The 22,759-nt window shown below is 39.6% G+C and overlaps 3 protein-coding genes and 1 long non-coding RNA gene across 11 annotated transcripts in view; 2 read left to right on the top strand and 2 right to left on the bottom strand.

Moving 5' to 3' along the window:
* Window positions 1-3,753, top strand: part of ift122 (intraflagellar transport 122 homolog (Chlamydomonas)) — a 46,330-nt gene extending 42,577 nt beyond the window's left edge. The window contains exons 27-29 of one of the 2 annotated variants that reach the window (XM_051904020.1): window positions 532-608; window positions 3,163-3,324; window positions 3,410-3,753. In XM_051904020.1, coding sequence (XP_051759980.1) covers window positions 532-608; window positions 3,163-3,324; window positions 3,410-3,496 — 326 coding nt within the window. In that variant the 3' untranslated portion in view covers window positions 3,497-3,753. Of the gene's footprint in view, window positions 1-531; window positions 609-3,159; window positions 3,325-3,409 lie in introns of both variants that reach the window. The other variant, XM_051904019.1, reaches the window with a different exon arrangement.
* Window positions 867-3,151, bottom strand: LOC127517868 (uncharacterized). Of its 7 annotated transcripts, XR_007931388.1 has the most exons (4): window positions 1,969-2,105; window positions 1,816-1,917; window positions 1,714-1,764; window positions 867-1,611 (listed from the first exon to the last, which is right to left on the bottom strand). It is a non-coding gene; the product is annotated as an uncharacterized LOC127517868 (long non-coding RNA). The 7 variants fall into 7 exon arrangements; XR_007931390.1 differs by lacking the exons at window positions 1,714-1,764; window positions 1,969-2,105 and adding an exon at window positions 2,275-3,151 and having other exon boundaries at window positions 871-1,611; window positions 1,816-1,866; XR_007931389.1 differs by lacking the exons at window positions 1,714-1,764; window positions 1,816-1,917 and adding an exon at window positions 2,275-2,315 and having other exon boundaries at window positions 871-1,611; window positions 2,071-2,121.
* Window positions 3,754-6,979: 3,226 nt separating the features above from the next.
* exorh (extra-ocular rhodopsin) lies at window positions 6,980-14,188 on the top strand. Its single transcript, XM_051902383.1, has 5 exons — window positions 6,980-7,954; window positions 9,140-9,308; window positions 9,468-9,633; window positions 11,030-11,269; window positions 13,289-14,188. Exons 1-5 carry the CDS (start codon window positions 7,594-7,596, stop codon window positions 13,415-13,417), a joined length of 1,065 nt encoding a protein of 354 aa, XP_051758343.1. The 5' UTR covers window positions 6,980-7,593; the 3' UTR covers window positions 13,418-14,188.
* Window positions 14,012-22,759, bottom strand: part of plxnd1 (plexin D1) — a 72,908-nt gene continuing 64,160 nt past the window's right edge. The window contains exons 31-36 of the mRNA XM_051902382.1: window positions 21,541-21,645; window positions 19,689-19,852; window positions 19,186-19,333; window positions 18,868-19,008; window positions 18,541-18,615; window positions 14,012-14,680 (exon numbers count right to left, since the gene is read on the bottom strand). Coding sequence (XP_051758342.1) covers window positions 14,564-14,680; window positions 18,541-18,615; window positions 18,868-19,008; window positions 19,186-19,333; window positions 19,689-19,852; window positions 21,541-21,645 — 750 coding nt within the window. The 3' untranslated portion in view covers window positions 14,012-14,563. The remainder of the gene's footprint in view (window positions 14,681-18,540; window positions 18,616-18,867; window positions 19,009-19,185; window positions 19,334-19,688; window positions 19,853-21,540; window positions 21,646-22,759) is intronic.

Raw genomic sequence — 22,759 nt, 5'->3', positions numbered from 1 at the left:
TCTGCTTCTGACTTCTGTTCTCATTCACTAGTTCATCCTCTTGTAGGTTATCTACCAAGTGTATTGACAGTTACTTACCATTTCATCTGCTATCCGTAACATTCTTCTACTGACCTTCTTTTGGTTTTTAGCTGTTGTCATCATCTAGCTGTTCGTCCGCTGCCTGTTTAAACCTACTATTTCTGAGGAAACTCCCAAAAAAAAAAAAAAACCTTGGTTACAGAATCAACCACATAACAGAACAATACATGACATGATAACACCAGTCAATGTCCAACATTCAAAGCACACATTAAAATGTTAGAAATGTAAAATATGCTAAAATGTAAATGTGAATTTGAACAACGCCTTTGCTGGAAAACCATGTTGTCAGGCACATTCAAAAATGTGAATTTGTTTATTGTACAGCATGGACTGAGAGAAGTGGCTAGTGTGTGAGACTCTGGGCTTTACTGATAATCACTGAAAGCAAACAGAGCAGGCAGAGGATGTACAGTATGTACAGTGTGTGTGTGTGTGTGTGTGTGTCAGAATCTCAGTGTCTGAAGCTGGATGATGGGACTGAAGACCCAGAGGACGACCCCTTTACAGCCAAACTCAGCTTTGAGGTGAGACTGACAGAAGTGACTGACAGCGAACATGAAATAATTTTCTTAAAGGGTTAGTTCACCCCCAAATGAAAATTCTGTCATTAATTACTCACCCTCATATCATGAAAAATGAAGATCTTTTTGATGAAATCTGAGAGATGTCTGTCCCTATATTGACCGCCTTTGCAGCTACCACTTGACGCTTCAAAAAGTTCATAAAGAGACCGGAGGCTCAAACGAACCTGAATGACGCACAAGAACAAACCTCTTTCGGAAGCTCAAACTTGCTGCGTAACCAATGAGGTTCAATCTCGTGTGTTACGTGGTACGTTTGAGTTTCCAGAAGAGGTTTGTTCTTGTGCGTCATTCAGGTTAGGTTGAGCTTCTGCCTATGTTCGCTGATCAATGTTTACCTGTGAGTAAAAGCCTAAATTAAATCTGTTTAGGCAGGTAGGACATCCTATCATAGCTGGTTTATGCCTAAGCAACTAGCTCCAGCTCAGGACCAGCACTTGACCAGCTTAAACCAGCTTTGATGCTTCAAAACATATCTAACCAGGATATGCTGTTTTTTTCAACAAGCTCAAACGTGCTGCGTAGCACGAGAATGAGCCTCATTGGTTCTTGCTGAAGCTCAAACGTGCTGCGTAACACGAGAATGAACCTCATTGGTTCTTGCTGAAGCTCAAACGTGCTGCGTAACACGAGAATGAACCTCATTGGTTCTTGCTGAAGCTCAAACGTGCTGCGTAACACGAGAATGAACCTCATTGGTTCTTGCTGAAGCTCAAATGTGCTGCGTAACACGAGAATGAACCTCATTGGTTCTTGCTGAAGCTCAAACGTGCTGCGTAACACGAGAATGAACCTCATTGGTTCTTGCTGAAGCTCAAACGTGCTGCGTAACACAAGAATGAACCTCATTGGTTCTTGCTGAAGCTCAAATGTGCTGCGTAACACGAGAATGAACCTCATTGGTTCTTGCTGAAGCTCAAATGTGCTGCGTAACACGAGAATGAACCTCATTGGTTCTTGAGGAAGCTCAAACGTGCTGCGTAACACGAGAATGAACCTCACTGGTTCTTGCTGAAGCTCAAACGTGCTGCGTAACACGAGAATGAACCTCATTGGTTCTTGCTGAAGCTCAAACGTGCTGCGTAACACGAGAATGAACCTCATTGGTCCTTGCAGAAGCTCAAATGTGCTGCGTAACACGAGAATGAACCTCATTGGTTCTTGCTGAAGCTCAAATGTGCTGCGTAACACGAGAATGAACCTCATTGGTTCTTGCTGAAGCTCAAACGTGCTGCGTAACACGAGAATGAACCTCATTGGTTCTTGAGGAAGCTCAAACGTGCTGCGTAACACGAGAATGAACCTCATTGGTTCTTGCTGAAGCTCAAACGTGCTGCGTAACACGAGAATGAACCTCACTGGTTCTTGCTGAAGCTCAAACGTGCTGCGTAACACGAGAATGAACCTCATTGGTTCTTGCTGAAGCTCAAACGTGCTGCGTAACACGAGAATGAACCTCATTGGTCCTTGCAGAAGCTCAAATGTGCTGCGTAACACGAGAATGAACCTCACTGGTTCTTGCAGAAGCTCAAACGTGCTGCGTAACACGAGAATGAACCTCATTGGTCCTTGCAGAAGCTCAAATGTGCTGCGTAACACGAGAATGAACCTCATTGGTTCTTGCTGAAGCTCAAACGTGCTGCGTAACACGAGAATGAACCTCATTGGTTCTTGCTGAAGCTCAAACGTGCTGCGTAACACGAGAATGAACCTCATTGGTCCTTGCAGAAGCTCAAATGTGCTGCGTAACACGAGAATGAACCTCACTGGTTCTTGCAGAAGCTCAAATGTGCTGCGTAACACGAGAATGAACCTCATTGGTTCTCGCATGTGTCAAGCAAACATGCTTGAGCTTCTGTTTACCATAACTGATGTGTGAGTTGATGAATGTTTATATGTGAATAAAAGCCTAAATTCAATCTGTCCATCATATAAAGTGATCGTGTCTCTTCAGAAAATTTGGACTGAACCGCTCGATTCATATGGATTAATTTTACGATCTCTTTATGAAGTTTTTGAAGCGTCAAAGTGTCAGTTGCGTAGCTGTCTATGGAGGGACAGAAAGCTATCAGATTTCACCAAAAATATCTTAATTTGTGTTCCGAATATGAATGAAGGTCTGACGGATGTGGAACAACATGGGGGTGAGTAATTAATTACAGAATTTTCATTTTCGGGTGAACTAACCATTTAACGGAACATACAGTTTTTTCATTCTTCAAACGTTATGGGAACATTACTTTTGAATGTTCTCTGAACGTTCTAAAACTAGTAACGTAAAAAACGTTAGACCAATGTCCAGCTACAAGTTTCAGAAATAAAATGTTCCATGAACAACGTATAAATAATGTTTTGAGACATTGTTAAAGACCAGATAACTTTAAACCAACGTTCTATTAACATTACTGGAAGAACGTTTGTTCAAAACTTTGAGAGAACGTTCACAGTTGGCTGGGCTGTGGTTGATCTGGTCTGGTGTGCTGGTGATTGACAGCAGGGTGGCCGGGAGTTTGTGCCGGTGGTCGTGAGTCGGGCGGTGTTGAGGTCCATGTCTAGACGGGATGTTCTGATCAAGCGCTGGCCCAAACCTCTCAGCTGGCAGTACTACCGATCTCTGCTGCCCGACGTCAGCATCACCATGTGTCCGTCCTGCTTTCAGGTACACAGACATCAGCTTCATGTGTTCGGCCTGTTTCCTCTCTGTTCTAGTGATGTCTGATTGTATTATGTTGTCTCGTTCAAAGATGTTTCACAGTGAGGACTACGAGCTGTTGGTTCTTCAGCACAACTGCTGTCCGTACTGCCGCAGACCCATCGACGAGCCCAGCTAGCACAACCGTATGTGCTGAATGTGCGTGAGCTCGGTTTGATCAGGATTGAGCTGTTGGAATCCGTCAGTAAATGCCAGCTCAGCGCAGCTCTGATAGGATTACCCGGATCAACCGGCCAAAGCAGATTACACCGTGTATCCATGTGTGTCCATACATGCTCCTTATCACACTTACACACACACACAGCTCATTCCATTTAAACACTGCTACTCGTTTGTGAGCGAAGTCGTTTTAAATAAAGATTTCATATTTATGTCTCTAATGTGTGCTGTTGTAATCTTTTCCTATCAGTAGAGCTGAAATGTATTTATATGTTGTCTTTACAATTAAGTGAACTATAGAAGCTCTTTTTATGTCATTTCACTACTTCCGAGCGGATCAGAGTGGAGATGACCAGTTTTGCCTTGTACACATAAAATATTATTGTTGGAAATATTTTCTTGAGTATTTTGAATGCAGAACCAATTTCTTTTTTTCTCTCCTCAATGCCATTTTCCATCTTGTAAGTCTTTATTAATATCCATTTAACTATCTTAATGTCCTCATCCTTTAGTGGTGTGAAACCAGGAGCACAAACATGATGTTTTGTGAGATTTATCTCACTCTGAAATGTTCCTGTTTGATAAAATTACAGACATCTGCATTTCAAAAGATGGCTAATAAATGAACTCCCAGTCCCTCATTGAACTTTAGCTCTCTATTTCCACCCTGTTTATTTCCATCCATCATTAGTTCAGCAATGTTCATTGTTTTTGCCATTGTGTCAGTAAAAAGTGTAAATATAGCTGCAAGCAGCAAATAAGGGGCCAAACACAAAGAAAGCACAGTGAGTCATGCCATCATGGCTGGGAGCATCAGACCAACTGCAACAATGAGCAGTTAAAGACATATTAAAATGATTTTAGGCAAAATGTCTGGAAAATCAGAAATACCATCCCTAGTAATGATTTAATGATTTATCACTTTCGACCAATAGGTGGCGCTGGGACCAAATTGATGTGTTGTGGTCAGAGACACATGTAAAGTTTGGTATCAATTTGCCAAAGTATTGCAGAGATACAGCCTCAGTCGTTTTGGCATCATGCCATCAACTTTGTTGATGTGATCAGTGGTGGACGAAGTACACAAATCAAGAACTTGAGTAAAAGTACAGATACGTATCATAAAATACTACTCAAGTAAAAGTATTTAGTGCTCCTTTTCAATTTTACTTGAGTGAAAGTACAAAAGTACTTGATTTTTAATGTACTTAAGTAAAAAAGTACTGATTGATGAATGTTTATTTTGTAATTTTATATAGGCCACTTATATAATTTAATTTAATTTAATATATATTTTATATAATCCTATTGCTCAAAATAATTATGAATGATTATGAATTGTCAAATAGCCAGCACTAGTCAGTATGGATGGAAGATTAGTGGATGCAGATACATAATATGTAATGTGTGTTGACAATATAAAAACAGACGAAACATATAGGGCTAAATACATAACATTTTAAAAAATTGCTGCTGCAGCAGCGGGGAAGATGAACGTGCATGTGTTATTTTAAATTGTGTTTTAATTCTGGATAAAATGAGAATCAAGATTTTTATTTGTTTCTTTCAAATAGAAATCATGATTCTCCCATGATTCTGAATAGACAACTAAACAAACTTGCGTATAATTAATTACTAGAGGACAAAATATTAATTGCTGCAGTCTATTTAAAAATATTTAATTAATTAATTAAAAAAAATAGGTTTGAATGAATGATTTAATGACTCACTCATAACTATTTCACTTGTTTCATTACTGGATGAATCAATGTTTTTGAACAAATCTTACGAATGAATCGTTCAACGTCAAATACATGTTAACAGTCACTTGTCGCCTCCTAGTGGCGTAACGATGTAATCGATACAACCGTTATTTGAAGCGGCAAGTTAGTTTTAAAATGTGATTTGATCTGATTGAATCGAGATCGCGATCTGTAGACACACTGATGTGGACATGTCCGCATTAAAGCATTTCAGTGGGCTTAAACAGATCGCCCTTTACAGCAGATTTAGTTCAAAAACAACTCACCTAAATATGATTTTCAGTTACAATAATTCATCCTAAAATTCAACATTAGTAGGCTGACTTACTTTTTTACCATCAGTCGCGCGCACTCGAGGATCCCCCAAATCTTGGCTAATTTTCAGTCAGACTTGTAAATTCATTTACTGGAGACTCGCTCTGAACGGATCATTGAATCAGTGATTCGTTGACTCGAGAACAGCTGCAATACGATCAGTCCAATTCGCGAATGAATTGATTGATGTAATTTGTGAACCGATTTAACAGGATGATTGAAAACAATCAGTTCGTGCACGAATCGGACACAGCTTTTGCGTCTCTGACGATTTCTTCATTTTAAAATAAGGAGTAACGATATGTTTTATGAAATGTAGCGGAGTAAAAAGTACGATCTTATGGAATGTAGTGAAGTAAAAGTAAAAGTTGCTCAAAATAAAAACACTCGAGTAAAGTACAGACAATTGAGTAAAAATCCTTCGTTACTGTCCACAGCTGGATGTGATATATACGGAAACTGTTTGTCTATCAACACGAAATCCATAACTTTTTGCCGGCATGGTCTGAAGATGATACAATTAGATTTTGGTGAAAATCGGATCAACGCTGTAGGAGCAGTTTGAAAAAGTAGGTTTTTAAAGAAATCAAAATGGTGGACAGGAAGTTCTGCCGACTATGGCAAAATTGATATCTATGTTTTCATCATGACCCTAGGAATCTATTAAGATTACATGACAATAGACCAATTTAATCAAAAGTTATTGGCATTTTTGGAAATGTCAAAACTTTTGAACACAAGGTGGCTCTGTCTCAACTTTTTTGAGTTCCTTCAGGGCATGGTGCCGATGACACTTATCGGGTTTCGTAATGATATGCCAATGTGTTCATAAAATATAGCATTTTATGACATATTTCAAAATGGCAGATATGGCACAATTGATTATCGTTCAACTCGGCATGCTGCACTGAATCTAAAAAGACCAGTTTTGTGATTTTTTTTTTTTTCCTCCCCAAAACCATTCAGAAGTTATAAGCAAAAATGTACATTTTGGCGTGGTCTTTGTCTAATTCGTTTGTGTTATTGAGAACGGTTTGACAAATCAACTTGAATTCCATAACTTTTTTCAGAATGGTCTGAAGATTTTCATGAAAATCTACATGAAAGATTTTCAAGTTTCATGAGAATCGGAGCAACAGACTCGGAGGAGTTAGAAAAAATAGGTTTTATGGAAAATTCAAAATGGCGGAAAAATTTCAATCAAATTTTTTAAAATGTCATATGATGCAATCGAATAGGCTTGAGCCAAGGAATCAGAGGAAATCAGAGATGTTTGTTTTTAGCCCTTACAGTTAAAAAGTTATTAGCATCAATGCAAGTGAACGTTTGGACAGTTGGTGGCGCTAGAGCGATTGAGTTAGAGACTAAAAAATCACTGTCATTAATGTTCAAACTGTCTTATATCTGTGTGCTTTCCTGTCAGCAGTTCTATGGAATTCCAGTCTTAAAAGTGGAAGAAGAAGAAGAATAGGAACACTAATGATTACCATAGGTGCCTTAGCAGTTTCGGTGCTTGGCCCCTAAGAAAGTTGAGGTGTGTGTCGATGGACTTGATCAGAGCAGTTTTCTTAAGTCTAGAACTGGATAAAGACTAGTTCATGAAACTCCAACAAACATCAGCGAACTTGCAATTGTAGAAGAAAAACCTTCAGTGGCTCTCTGACCCGGCCTTGAGCGTGCTTGTCAATTTTTGTGGGCCTTTAGAGATAGAGGGTGGAAAATGAAAGTGTTGCTGTGTTTACAGCCGGTTTACCTTCATGGATTATCGAGCCTCTCTGACCCCAATCTGCCTGTAACTCAATTCCTCTAAATTGCAGTGCCTCGCTGTAATCTCATTAATCTGGACGCATGGGGTTCATATAAGAGGGACGCTCGAGTCCCGGGCAGCAGATCTCTTGCTTGCTCTCAGGGACTTCATTTGCTTTCCAACTTCGTCCATCTGCTTTCTCCGTTTTGACTCTCGACCAGTGAACCAAATATGAATGGAACGGAAGGTCCGAATTTCTACGTGCCGATGTCCAACAAGACCGGTTTGGTTCGCAGCCCGTTTGAGGAGCCGCAGTACTACTTAGCGGAGCCGTGGAAGTACTCGCTGCTGGCCGCATACATGCTCTTCCTCATCGCCACCTCATTCCCCGTCAACTTCCTCACGCTCTATGTCACGGTGCAGCACAAGAAGCTCCGCACACCCCTCAACTTCATCCTACTCAATCTGGCCGTGGCCGACCTGTTCATGGTGGTGGGCGGCTTCACCGTCACGCTCTACACGGCCCTGAATGGGTACTTCGTCCTCGGGGTCACGGGTTGCAACATCGAAGGCTTTTTCGCCACCCTGGGTGGTAAGTGCACTCACTTACTCACTCATCCACGAAATCTATAACTTTTTGCTGCCATGGTGAAAATTGGATCAACGGTCAAGGAGGAGTTTGAAAAAGTAGTAGGTTTTTAAAGAAATCAAAATGGCGGACAGGAAGTTTGGCCAACTATGGCAAAACTGGTCTCTATGTTATCGGCATGACCCAAGGAATCTAATAAGTTTCATTACAGTAGGCTAATTTAATCAAAAGTTATTAGCATTTTTGGAAATTTAATTATAACTTTTGAACACAAGGTGGCGTTGTCTCGAAACGTTTTGAGTACATCCAGGTGGTGTTTGCTGTACTGTTTTTAACATATGCTGCTTTTAAAATCATTGTTTTTACACTAAAATCAATCAATATTAATAAAGAGTAACAATCCAGATGAATTACAATAACATAACATAATGTTACAATGCAAAAAGAAAAACAAGATAGGCTTCTTTTTTTTTCTTCTGATTTTGAGAATGAAATATGAACTGATCACAGACTTCCTGAGATTCACACATCAGTGCTGTGAAATATTGCTTTTCATCCAGGCAGATCATAACTCCACATTTTGTGGTCAGTTTGGGTCTGTTCTCGTATAGTGGCATCATTCTGTTCAATCCTGGATGGATCTTATCTTACAGTTCAATAAATTTCCATGCAGTTATTAGGAGAACTGATGGTGTAGCCTGGTTTCTTCAGTGTTTTTTCTCCATTATCCAACATCACATGGAGTTTTTTGTTCCTTGCCACAGTTGCTTTGGTCTTATACACTAGGGGAATAAAAATAGAGTATTAAGTCACTGTTAAGTAACTGCTTAGGTTTGAGAAAATTGACCAAAATCATGATTTGTGTCATTTTAATCATTGCCGTGATGCACATCAGTTTATAGTATAATGACACCAAAACATTATAAACTGAAACCATACAGATTTCATAATCCTCAATATCACTGCAAAAGTGAATTACTAACTTCATAACTATAATAGGTATAACCAACACCCATATAGCAAATTTCAACTATCTATTATTCAGCTCTTAACTGCTAAGATGTGGATTAATAGGCATTACAAACATTAACAGCATTCATTTCTGTGAAGGCCTATACAAATAAAACTGATTTGACTATATTTAGATTGTCCTGACTGAGTGATCGTGATCTTCTCGATGTTTCTCAGGTGAGATCGCGCTGTGGTCTCTGGTGGTCTTGGCTATCGAGCGCTACATTGTGGTGTGTAAGCCAATGACCACGTTTCGTTTCAGTGAGAAGCACGCCATCATAGGAGTGGGCTTCACCTGGGTCATGGCCCTCACCTGCGCCATGCCGCCCCTGCTGGGATGGTCCAGGTAATCAGTCAGCCTTTTCAGGAGAATACGCAGGTTTAGCAACTCATTTTTAACTAAATTTCCCAAGACCGTAAAATCTGAGAGTCCATTCATGAATCCTCACGGTACAATGGCCTAATAAACATACTGCTGTGATGAATTGTATGTGTGTGTGTGCAGGTATATTCCGGAGGGAATGCAGTGCTCCTGCGGAATAGATTACTACACTCCCAAACCTGAAGTCAACAACACCTCGTTTGTCATCTACATGTTCGTCCTGCATTTCTCCATCCCACTGCTGATCATCTTCTTCTGCTACAGTCGTCTGCTCTGCACTGTCCGCGCGGTAAGACACACACATCAGAGCTAGAAAGTACACTATGGGCCGGTTTCACAGACAGGGCTTAGGCGAAGCCAGGATTAAGCCTTATTTCAATTAGGGTATTTAAGTAGCTTTTATAAACATACCTTAGAAAAAAACATTACTGGTGTGCATCTTGAGACAAAACAATGGCAGTGACATATTTTAAGATATGTCAATACAAGTTGCTTTCAGTCAAAACAGCTCAAATATGCATTTTAGTCTAGGACTAGCTTAAGCCTTGTCTGTGAAACCGGGGGTAAATATATCTAATTATTGCACTCAAGTTTAAAGATCATATTACTAATTATTTGCTCATTATAGAACCACCTTGTGGCCAATTTGGAAATTTGGAACACATATCCGTTTTCACACAATGTATGAATATATCCATTTTTCTAATGGTAGGCCATTCAGATTTGATTTCATTAGCCTTTGAAATTTGATTGGCTGTTGGCGGCCATGTTTTTGAAGTATCCTAGTCATATTAGAGGATATGTTAGAACATCTGCCAAAGAAGATGCATACCACTTTTCAACTTGATGGATCATACAGTTTTCAGTTTTAGCGCCCCTATTCATAGAATTTTACAAAACTTGGTGTGCATCCTCAGAATGTCCTGTTGTCTGTTAAGATTGGAAATTGCATTCAGCAGATATGGGTCAACTTGTAAAAATAGGTTATGCCTGACCAATTAATTATATAAGTCATAAGAGATTTTTGTGAGTCATAATAGTTTACCTGACAGGTGTTCTGACCAGATCAGCCAATTTTCATTTTATTGGTTAATAGAGAAGAACCGACTTAAAAGGTTAGTTCACTCAAAAATGAAAATTCTGTCATAATTTGCTCACCCTCATGTCATTCCACACCTGTATGACTTTCTTCTGCAGAACGTAGAAGATTTAGCAGTTTTGGTGACCACTGACTTCCATTGCACTAAATAAAGGTTCTTTATTGGGATCAATGGTTCCATGAAGAACCTTTAACATCCATGGAATTTTTCCATTGTACAAAAGCTTCTTTATAGTGGAAAAGGTTCTTTAGATTATTAAAATATCCTTCACACTAAGAAAAATGTTATTTTTAAGAACTGATCACTGAAAGATTCTTTGGGGAACCAGAAATGGTTCTTCTGTGGCATCACTGTGAAAACCCCCCTTTGGAGCCTTTATTTTTCATTTTTGAGTGAATAATCACTTTCACTAATTCACTTACAAACAAGCACAGTCTTGGAGTGCTTTTAAGAAGTGGTTTCTACAGTCCTGACAAATAAACTATATAGTTGATGTCTATGGATGTGGTGCAGTGATGCTGTACCAATCAGCATCTAGGACTACGAATACCTGATATATAATTGCTTTTAATTGTTTGTTGTCAGGCTGCTGCTCAGCAGCAGGAATCAGAGACGACCCAGCGGGCTGAGCGGGAAGTGACGCGTATGGTGGTTGTCATGGTGATTGCGTTCCTAGTGTGCTGGGTGCCATATGCCAGTGTGGCCTGGTACATCTTTGCTAATCAAGGGGCTGAATTTGGTCCTGTCGCCATGACAGTACCAGCTTTCTTTGCTAAGAGTGCAGCGCTCTACAACCCGGTCATCTACATCATACTCAACAGACAGGTGAGACACTGTAATACTTGTACTATGTATTATATTATGTTTAGGGCTGAAAAAGTGATCATGAGCCCAATGACATCAAAATTAAAGTTTTGTTGCGTTTAGTCTATTAGTGTTAAGGTCCTCTACTGTATATGCTAGTAGAATCCTAACTGATGGCAATGGACTTTAGACACAAAATTGCAGTTACTTTGTTGTTGGTCAATAATTCACCAATAGAAGACCATGACACCAGCAACACCAAGGTCTGAGGTTCAGTTCCCAGGGAATGCATGAACAGATTAAATGTACGATTTAAATGCAATGCAAGTCCCGTTGGATAAAAACATCTGTCAAATGCATATATGTAATGCAAACTGTTCTAAAGAAGAATTAACTGTTGTGTGTATTCAAGCAACACACACTAGTGCTGTTTCACTCCTGAATTAATAAGTGTTTTTGAACTGAATGAATCAGTGTTTTTGACCGGCATCGGTTGAGTGAATAATTCAATGACTCACTCATTCAAGCAGTAATTTGACTATATCTGTACCTGGGGCTGTTAAGCCCAGAACACACCAAGCCAACGCCGACGAATTAGTGGCGACGAAAGCAGACCACGGGGTTGGCTCACGTCGGTAGCGTCGGGGTCCAAAGTTGCCCTGACACACCAAACCGACGCTCGATACCCGACGGCGAAGTAGCACGTCCGTTCTGCGCCTGCGTAAGAAGAAATGCCTTTCCATACCAGCAGGTGGCAGTAGCTGAACAGCCAATCAGAATGATCAGATGGCCCGACTTACCAACGAGTTCCGATGCCGATTCAACATGTCGAATCGGCCGAAAAAAAGCCGACGAGGACCAACTTCAGCTGACGGTGTGGATCACACTGAGAAAACTTAGTCGGCCGACGAACAAAAACTGCCCAACAGCTCGGCTTGGTGTGTTCCGGGCTTTACAAGTTGTCAAGTCCGGATTTGCCGTTTTCATGAACAAATGGGTCTGTCTGATCAAATGGCTCTATGTAGGACTCTAGAGGCGCCACGTTGTTTAAATAGCAAATGCACTCGCGCCCATCTGTTCGCCCATGGGCGTGCTGGTCTGAAAACGAGGTGTGTTCAGGTGCATTGCTGGTATGTTGCTATTTTGAGGCAACTGAAAATGACTGTACCATTGACCAAAAAAACCTTAGTCAATGTCAAAAAGTTAATGGCGCAGTATTTTTTTGTTATTTAAAGAGCGCGGTAGGTGCACAACGCGTGTACACTCTGCTTGTTACACACAGGGATTTTTAAAAATAAAAGGATTACATGCTTTAACCTTGCGCACAAGCAGATCCGTTTCCTCTCTGGAGAAGCGTTCAGTCTTTCCGCTTACAAATTCCACCATGTAAATAGCGACTCCACCATTGTGTGAGCGCAACTGGCTTTTAAATGGAATGTGAGATGAGACTCTGATTGGTTTATTGCATGTTACGCCCAAAACACACCCATTACTCATAAAGAGACTAGGTACAACCCCTTTGGACCATGCACCTGGCGCATCGTTAAACTAGCAAAAGTGGATTCGGACATACCCTAAGTGCACCTGCACCATGAGCTTCAGACCATGCGCCCCATTAAAATAGGGCCCTATGACTGTAACTGTAGCAATCTGTAGTTTTGTTCATTTACCATTAATGAACAGTTTCATTAAACAGTCTTTAATGCAATTATTTGGTGTCCAAGGTGGACACATTTGACTGAACAGATCCTAACTGCTCATGACACCGGCATGTGACGTAAACTAATGTTCCTGGATATTTACTGTATATCAGTGAGTCCAGTCCCGCTCATGGAGAGTTCAGCTCCATCTCTAATCAAACACGGCTGAAGCAGCTAATCAAGTTCTTCAGGATCACTAGAAAACAACAGGCAGGTGTGACTGATCCGGGTTGAACTGAAGTCTGCAGGATTGGACACCCCTGGTGTATATATAAAAAGCAACAAGCTCTACACATTTCACCAAAGTAATATGTTAACTGCTGCGTTTACATTGGTACAGTTCAGGAACTGCATGCTCACTACGGTCTGCTGTGGAAAGAACCCGTTTGGTGAGGAGGAGACCAGCATGACGGTCTCCAGTAAGACCCAGTCCTCGGTGGTCTCGTCCGCTCAAGTGGCTCCCGCCTGAACATCCGAACGGCTCACAACTGGACCAGTCCGGCTCGCGGCCTCCTACAGGCCAAATACAGCTCTCCAAGTCGACTTGGCTTCCATCTGCTACATCAACAACTTATTCTGCCTTTGTATCTTACAAAACTGGCCAATCAGATCTCTATAATACTGCTGTATGTTTTGAACTGTGTGCGATTTATATGGAAAATCCTTGGAATGTGTTTAGTAATGTGATGGCATTTCAATGTCCGTTCCATTAGCTTCGGCTTCACCGCTGTTTGTTGATTCTCCGGGTATTAGATGAATATGTAGCTATGATTTTGTAAATTTTGACTATTGTAGGCTTATTTTTTGAACCCAAGAAGTGAGACTGAGCGCTGGAGCCACAAGAGACCTCAGGAGATACGCTAACAAAACAATTCTGTGAACGTTTAGATGTAAATGTTGTTAAGTTTGAATATGTGTGAAGATATGAATTTGCCTGCAAATTAAAAATATAGAGGCAAAGAAGAAATAAAAGCTCATGTGAAACAAAAAAGTCTACTTGGGCTGCTAAAATGCTGTGGTGCTTGGAAACATGACAAAAAAAAACTAAGCCTGTAACACAATGTTTTAGTAAAGTTCATCTTTACTGATAAAATTTCCCTCTTTCTCCAAAAAAAAAAAAAAAAAAAATTAAACATTTCCAGCAGAATATCTACAGAAGAATGCACACATTTTGGTTTGGACCCATCCAAGAATGATCCAAATCCTTCAAAAAAAATAATAATTAATACAAATGCAACAGTCTCATTCAAGCCTGTTATATGTTAATCATATCATTACTTGTCGTCCAAGGCATCGTGGAATTAAAATGAAACGCCATTGAACAGTGCAGTACAAACATCCCATCAGAAACATATTCACATTGATTGAATCACACTATAAACTCATCATACAGCTATAAATATTGCTATGGAGAAGGTCTTGTATAATCCAGTGCATAATTGGCTCTCCCCGAGCGTGGGGTCAGTGCGTCACAATTAAACTCCTCATTTGAAGTCAATACTTGAATACTATACAATAGAAAATGAACAAACTCATCAGAGTGTTTCTCTTCACTTGAACATCCTCATTAAACGAGCCAGAGTTTTGATCAGATGGAGGGACGAGGGTGTGCGTCTCAGGCCTCACTGGTGCACTCGTAGATGTTGTCTTCCATCAGAGCGACGACCTGCTCGAACTTGTGCTGCAGCTGAGTGCGTCGAGCGGTCGGGTTCGAGTCCAGCGCGCTCACCACCTGAGACACACACACATGGATATAGCTTTATTTGAATTGGTTTATTAAAGGCTTCGAGAGTGAGACAGGATTCAAACCTTTATGAGTCTCTCTGAGTCTTTGTTCACATTCCTTTAATTAAATTAGGGCTATCGATTTAACATGTTAATTAGATTAATTATGGTAAAAAAAATAACGTGTTAATTTTTAACGCACTTGCCCTGCCCTAGACCTATGTAGTTCATCTGACATTACATACAGTTGATGACGACCATGATGCAGGTCAACAACTCACTGCGTGATGGAGCCTATAAAATGTAGTTAGAAAGATCCTAAAATTCAAGATATGGGGCAAAAATGCCCGTTTGAGTTTTTGTCTCATGTTTAGATCATATGAGTTAAGCAATATCACATGAGTAACGAATGAAATATTATACAAGTTTTTGTCCCATAGCCTATATAATGAGTGCAAATGCAATACTGATTTTATACAACAGTTCAGTAAATAAGTTGATATTGTGTTATTTTAGACACAATATTGTCTATTTTGTTCAATTTTGCCAATGAAAATATAAAGAACTGTTCATCTCCGTGCAGTGCACAGAAGTGTTTCATTTCTGAATCCGCGATTCAGTGGATCAATCATAAAAGACTTGTTGAACTTGAAGCGGCGCTGCGCTGACCGATCGGTGTTTGACATTAAAGTACAGTGAGAATGATTCAAAAGCAAACCGAGCCGTCTGCTGTCTAAACGCTCTTGCTGTATTTTGATGTCAAACACCGATCATTCTGTATAGCACCGCTTCAAGTCCAACAAGCCTGAAGAGAACCATTTACTTTACGACTGAATCATCCGTTTGAATGAGTCGAATGAATGAATGAACGACTTAATCATTAAGAGATTTACCACCACCTACTGTCACGTTTAGTTTCTTATTTACAGTGTTAATTTTGACAGCTAATTTTGATTTAGTTTTAGTCATAGTCTTTTGACTAAAATAGCATTTAGTTTTAGTTATATTTTAGTCATCGGAAATTGTTTTAGTCTAGTTTAAATTTGATTTTTAGTTTTTCTTTCATTGTAATTTTAGTTAAGTTTTAGTATTTTTTTTTTGTGTTTATGTATGTTTGTTTTTGCTTTTAAACATCTAAATAGTTTTTTATTTATTTCTGTTTTAGTTATTTTAGTACATCAGGTTAAGCTAAAGCATAGAAACTAGATTAAATAAAATAAGTTTACATTTTTTATATTGTTTTTGTTTCAGTTAACGTTTATTTCAAGTAATGAAGTTTTTTATGGTTTTAGGTTTAATTAACTATAATAACCATTATACTTGTAAAATATATTGAATAATGTGTCAAAATGTTCTTAGATACAGTAGTTTACTATGAATTAAATAGAAATTAAATTAAATACAGTTTATTGTGTAAACAAAATAATAATAATGACCAGGAAAAATTAATAATTATATACACCGTGACTCTTATTTTGAAATGTCTGCAGTCTGCACTGTAGCAGTAGCAGGCTGCTCATTTAAGTTCAGATGAGGGAGATAAAATATGCATTCTTACAAGCGTCTAAAACACATTACCATATAAACATTGTGTAGTAAACATTGTCATAATTCATCAACATTAGCTCATAAGCAATCGCTTGGCATAAATGTGTGCTATTCATTAAGTGCGAAGTAGTCTGAAGTGCTGCTGCTCGAGCCCGTAGAGGGCGCAACAGCGCCGTGTTTCCCGCGGTTAGATCAGCACGTCACACTTCAAATGTGCGCATCTTCCACACAGGACAGCAGTCCTGACTGGATATCTTCACAAATCGTCCCTCTCTATCATTTTCGTCTCTAATTTTCGTCAACGAATAAAAACGAGTAGATTTTAGTCATAGTTTTTGTCATTAAAAACGCATTTTCATTTAGTCATCGTCTCGTTTTCGTCCGTGAAAAAATGTTGTTGACAAAAATGATGACGAAAATTATTCGTCAACGAAATTAACACTGCTTATTTAGTCTAATTTTATTTTAAAAAATTTCATATTTATATATTAATTTAAATAAAATAAAAATTTATTAAATTTAAATAAAAATTTAAGGTATAGTTCACCCAAAAATGAAAGTTCAGTCATTATTTACTCAACCTCATGGTCCATAAGTTCATGTGTAATAAATTCTCTGTTAAATCAAATAAATTATTCCTTTCTGAAGCTACTTTTTGTAATGTCTATTTGATGCTTTACACAATGACTTAAAATGATCTTTTGGGGGTAATTTCTCAGCCAAAATTGATGTGCTATTAAATTGCAATTAATTAGATTAATTAATCGCCACATCATGTAATTAATTACATTGAAATTTTTAATCGCTTGACAGCCCTAAATTAAATACATGAATATGACACATTTTGCAATGTACGTTAACAATAAGTGACCCGCTAACAGGGAACATTCTCAGAACAAATGTTATTTTAACATGTGACATTAATAGAACTTTCGTTCAAAGTTACCTGGGGTCTCATTTATAAAACATGTGTATACACAGATTTGATCTTGAAGTGTGCATATGCTAAAATCCACGCCAACATTCATATTCATAAAATGTTCTTTGACGTGTGGAAAAGTGCTTAGCACCATGTCAGGATCTGAGCAGACATACACACTTTTTCTTGTGGCAGAGAGTCGGAGAACTGCAGGTATTTGTAAATCTAAGCAATTCTTGCCGCTCACCGTTCTCAAGTAAAGGGTTTGGATGTTGACTGGTGATCTTTTATATATTAATAACATTAATTAGGCGGCGTTTACAAAGCGGAGATCTGAAACAATTCAGCTGAGCACAATTACAAGATAATTTGCGATTTATAATTTTCACATCTGGAAAGAGGAGTACGTTTGTTCTCTTAATCAGAGATCACACATTGTAGAAATTATCATAAGATCAAATGTAGGAGGGTTTCTATGCAACATTTTATAAACGAGGCCCCAGGTCAAAACATTAGCACAAAAACATTATTTACACATTGTTCATGGAATGTTTTTTAGTTGGACAGCTGTTTAATGATTTTAAAATGTTACTACTTGTTACAGAACTTTCAGAGAACATTCAAAAGTATCCCAGTTTCCCATAATGTTTGCAGAATGATAAAATGGAATTTTTCCTTAACGTTTTTAAAACTGGACATTTGAACGTTTAGAGAACATTCAGAAATAACGTTTTAATAACTTAATGGGAACGTTAGCAAAACGTTCTAAGAACAGACTTTTGTTAGCTGTGAAATCAATAAAATGCCATCGAAGCGACCGAAGCGCAGCCTCACACATGGCCAAAGATTAAGAAACTCTTTAAAATGTAGTAGCTAAAACACAGAATTGCAGTGTTGTAGTACTCAAGTTCAGAAAGACCGAGTCAGACTCAAGACTGTGTTGAATCAGAGTTCAAGATCATATTTTCAATGCTCCTGAAACATGGACTTCTACAAAACTGCAGAACTGTGTCCCTTTGTTTCTGCAGTCCATCGCTCACTGTATACAGGTGGCCGTTTGATCTCATTGGCTCAGTGAGTGTTTTTAAGCTTCAAAAAGAGCACATGTGGTGTTCTTTTCCCTGTTTAGACTGCAAAATGCAAAAAAATAAATAAATGAAAAAAATCACGACCGACAAGAAAGTGCCAGAGAATCCAAACACAAGCCGTCTCCTTCACACTCACGCAGTGAAATGCACACTGCACATTCACAATCATCAGCATTGTTTGGCAAGCCCCCATGTGATTGCTCTTTCATGTCAAACGAGCTCTATTCAGAGCAGAAATGAGCTCCCATCAGTCCATCTGCACGCTCACACACGCACCGGACAGTGACGGGACCTACAGGAGGAAAGACTCACCTGACTGCGATATTTCTTGGCATACTTGTAGACTTCCGTTAAGGCCAGGTTGGTGTTGAACTCATTCCTGTATTTCTGCAGAAAAAAATAATTCTTTCTAAGTATACATACTTTGCACATATAACATTCATATGCACTTGGTATTTCTGCATTCTGGCATTCCTCGAGTGTGTACTGCAGGTGACGTGTGTGGCGCGCACATTGGCTCTCTTAAAATAACTTAGTGAGCTGCATTCTGTACTTGTAATTTACTTCAAATGAAAGAAGGGAAGAACGGTACAGAACTTCAGCGTGAGTATATCAGGGCTTTAGGCAGCATCAGCTCACCCGCGACTCCTCGGCCAGGTGAGCGTTCATCTCCTGTTCGCTGAGCGGCGCCATCTCCTGAATCTGTCTGTAGTAGCACTGCACTCTCTTCTTATACTCCGGGATCTCTTTGGCATACAGCAGCTTATTGGTGGGAGAATCCTGTAATAAAGAAAGCAGCTGATTAGAGGCAGAATGTGAGATCTGTTCCACTGATTCCTGAACTGACGACTGATCAGAGAGATTATAGTGCGACATTAATGATCATTTAGGGAGATTTCAATTAGGACACAGCAAACGTGTGTGTGTAAGTGTATGTGTGTGTGTGTGTGTTCTTACTTTGCCCAGCTGCAGGTCAGACAGTGAGCAGGCATCAATGAAAGCCTGAGCGATGACAGACAGACATGCGTCCATGTGATCCGTCTTATCAATGTCGAACACAAACTGAGGGTTCTTCAGGATATTCACCCAGAAGCGCAGAGGCAAACTGCCGAGAGACAGAAAACATCACAAATGCTCTTCAGATTCATCTGCTCGTCTTGTCAAGTACGTCGGCACCGCTGCTTCTGCTTTCTCTTCAGGATTAACAGCTACTGCTTGTGCCAATTATGTTTGTATTAACTTCAGATGAAACTCAGTGTGGTCAGCAGGGCTATTTTAGTTAATTATTTCTTAACATTTATTACATTTATTTATTTTCGTTAAGACCTTTTTAATACCATATGGGTGGGACAGAGCGAGATCTATGCTCATTACCTGCAAATAAATTACCTCAGACCATCGCGACTGACCAATCAGAATCAAGCATTTCAGAGAGCGTGTAATAAAGCAGCGTACAATACCTGTTCGTCTTCCAGATGTGTAATGTGTCCGGGTCGGTTATGCCGCGCTTGTCTGCCTGTTCTTCCAGAAAGTCAAAGAAGTATTTGATGGCAAGCGGTGGTTTCTCCAGAGGAATGCTGAGGATGGCTTGAAAAAGATCATCCAGGAACTTCTGCAGCGTTCCCTGAAACAAACACATTCACACACTTATTAGTCTTCATATAGTGCTCTCTGATGGTGTTTATTTATCTACAAATAAAGTCTGCTGTCAACATCTCACTGCTTTCGCTACTGTCCCTTTAAAACACACTGTATGGTAATGAGCTCATGGTTGTGATGTCATAATCATCTGAGGTCATGATGACACTTGATTGAGCAAACGGCGCGTGGACGATGCAGTCCAGAGATTGCATTATATCCTGCAGCATCTGGACTTGCACAAGAATCCTGTTTGTAGACATCAGCCGGCTTTGAACAGCATCACCCCTGCTCTCCTAACCTCTCGCTTCTGTCGGCTTTTGATGGAATATTGCAGTATTTATTATAAATGATTTATCATTATTGTGTTTCATGAGCCTCGTAATCTTCAATCAGAATATCTTCTCCTCCCTCTTGCAGCATCTCTTCTCTTCTCTGATGATGAGGGCGGGGCAACCTGTCACTCATATGAGATCCACCAATAGCAAACCACAACCATCCAATCAATCAAGCCCCGCCTTACATTTGTTCTTGTTCCAAAAGCGTTTTAGGGTGCGTTCACACTTGTAGTTCGGTTCGTTTGGTTCATTTGGTCCGAACCAAAAAAGAAAAAAAAAACCTATAGTCCTGGTCCAATTAGCGTTCAGATTGGCAATTTTATTACCGAATCTAAAGGCATAGGGATACATTCACAACCTGATTGGTCGAATTTCATGACGTATTGCTTTTTATGAGACGGAACTTAACGAACATCCAAAACAGTGCTGTGTGCTGAGGTAAATGCACTCGTTGTGTGTGTGTAGCCTGCATATGATGGTATTTTGGCCAGCTGGGAACTCGTGAAGAGCTTATAAAATGTGTAAAGGAGTCAAAACAGTGGCGGGAATCCCTCCGTCACACACACAAACGATCTGCTGCGTGGGAGACGCGCGTCTGACGCCTGTTATGGGCAAACTCGTGACTATGACAAGAAAAACCCATATGCGTGACGATTCTGTCCTTTTTAGGGTCTCATCTTCATGTTTTTGGTTTGTTTACATGTCTTTGGTCCGTGTTGCATACATATATAATTCGAACCGCGCCAGAGTTCGTTTGGAAGCGGACCGATACCCATCTTTTCAGCGGTCTCGGTCCGCTTGTTTGGTGCGCACCAGGGTTCGGATGGCAGCGTTCACACATGTTCAAATGAACCGCACTGACAGAGCAATCGCACCAGGGTTCGTTTTAATTGAACCAAACATGACAAGTGTGAACACACCCTTACTCGGATATACATCACAATAGGGAAGAAAAGACCAGCGCAACTTCCCTTTCATGATAACTTTGAAACGATATGTATTGTGAAAAGCGTTATACAAATAAATGTGAATTGAATTGAATTATGTCTGCAATAAAGAGTGTATTTTACAGTTGGAATGGAATGGAATGCTCTGTGTGGGTCTGAATTGTGAAAGTTCTGATTCTGTTTCAAAATCCTTTGTTCCCATGATATGAGCCTTTAAGAGGTCAGTAGTGTGTTTTTCACAGCTGGATTCACATCTCAAGCTCTTACTTTGAACAGTATGTGACTCTCATGTCTTATCAATGGATGCATTTCAGAGAAGCTTATCCAATCTTGTGACTGCCACAGGCAGCAGGGCACTTCAGATCTGATACGGCTGAGTCGAACGCTACCTTAGTGGAGAGCAGGCGTGTCAGGTAGATCTCAGGCAACACCTTCTTCCTGTGACTGTGTCTGTGGGACTTCCTGTTCTCGGACAGCTCATCATGCGGCAGCACCTGCAGTCAAACCAGAACAGTTGTTACAATTAAATGATCAATTAACCAGTTTGGAGTGCATTAACGTTCCATGAACAATGAATAAATAACGTTTTTCTGCTAACATTTTAAAAACATTATTAAAGAACAGATAACTTTGAACAAACCTTCTATTAACGTTACTGGAAGAATGTTTGTTCGTAACTTTGAGATAACCTTGCCAGAACATTCCCTGTTAGCTGGAGCACGATTCTACTCACAGTTTCTGGGAAGTGTTCTTGTGTTCTGGGAGCTGTTGTGAAATTGCTGGTAAATTTGTTCTATTTTTAAATTCCAGCACTGCTTTAGGCCAATTATAAATCATTTCCAATGAACAATGTATTATAGATTAACAAAGTCAATTAGAGATCAACTTATGCCAGATTCAGAATACACAATTTTGGCACGATCCGTTTGACGGTGGTGATTGGTAAACGACATTGGGCAACGTTTAGTCTGACATGTTTCTTGTCCATGACATGGCAAGAATTTAGCAATCGAAATCACACAATCTCACAAAGTAACTTTCATAACAGATGGAAATATTGTGTAGTCTCTGAACCCAGCATTACAGTCCATTCTCTGTCCGTTCTCCAGAAAATGCTTGGTTATTTTTTACATTAATTGTGTAACATATAGTCTATTCTTTGCTGAAGGCGTGAAACCCTTCACGGTGCAAATACGAGATGTGATTGGTCAGATTTTGCTATTATGAAAGACTTGCTCAACCCTTTACCATAAAACTACACCATTCATACACTGGATCAGACTGATGTCTCTTACACTGTCTGTCAGACAGGCAATCAAGAAGCTTCTCAAGAGTTAATAAAGTTTCATAACTTTTAAATCTTTAATCTTGCTTCTTGTCAGCCTTTCTCCAAAGGGTTTTTAAGGGACTGACCACACGCCACTGATGCACATTTCACAAAAGCCTCTTACTGTGACAGGCATCTATGCTCAGACTGAGAGAAAAATATCTGAAAAGTGAGTGTGAAATCGAATCAGTTGAGACATAAATACATCAGTCAGCAGCATGGGCAAATATACAGCAAATGTAATGCTGATAGTCAAACCTTGGCATGCGAGACGAACAGTG

This window comes from Ctenopharyngodon idella, chromosome 8, assembly GCF_019924925.1.
Source record: "Ctenopharyngodon idella isolate HZGC_01 chromosome 8, HZGC01, whole genome shotgun sequence".
NCBI lineage: Eukaryota > Metazoa > Chordata > Actinopteri > Cypriniformes > Xenocyprididae > Ctenopharyngodon > Ctenopharyngodon idella.
The sequence above is the reverse complement of the archived record's forward strand: the minus strand, read 5'-3'. Positions and strand labels throughout refer to the sequence as shown.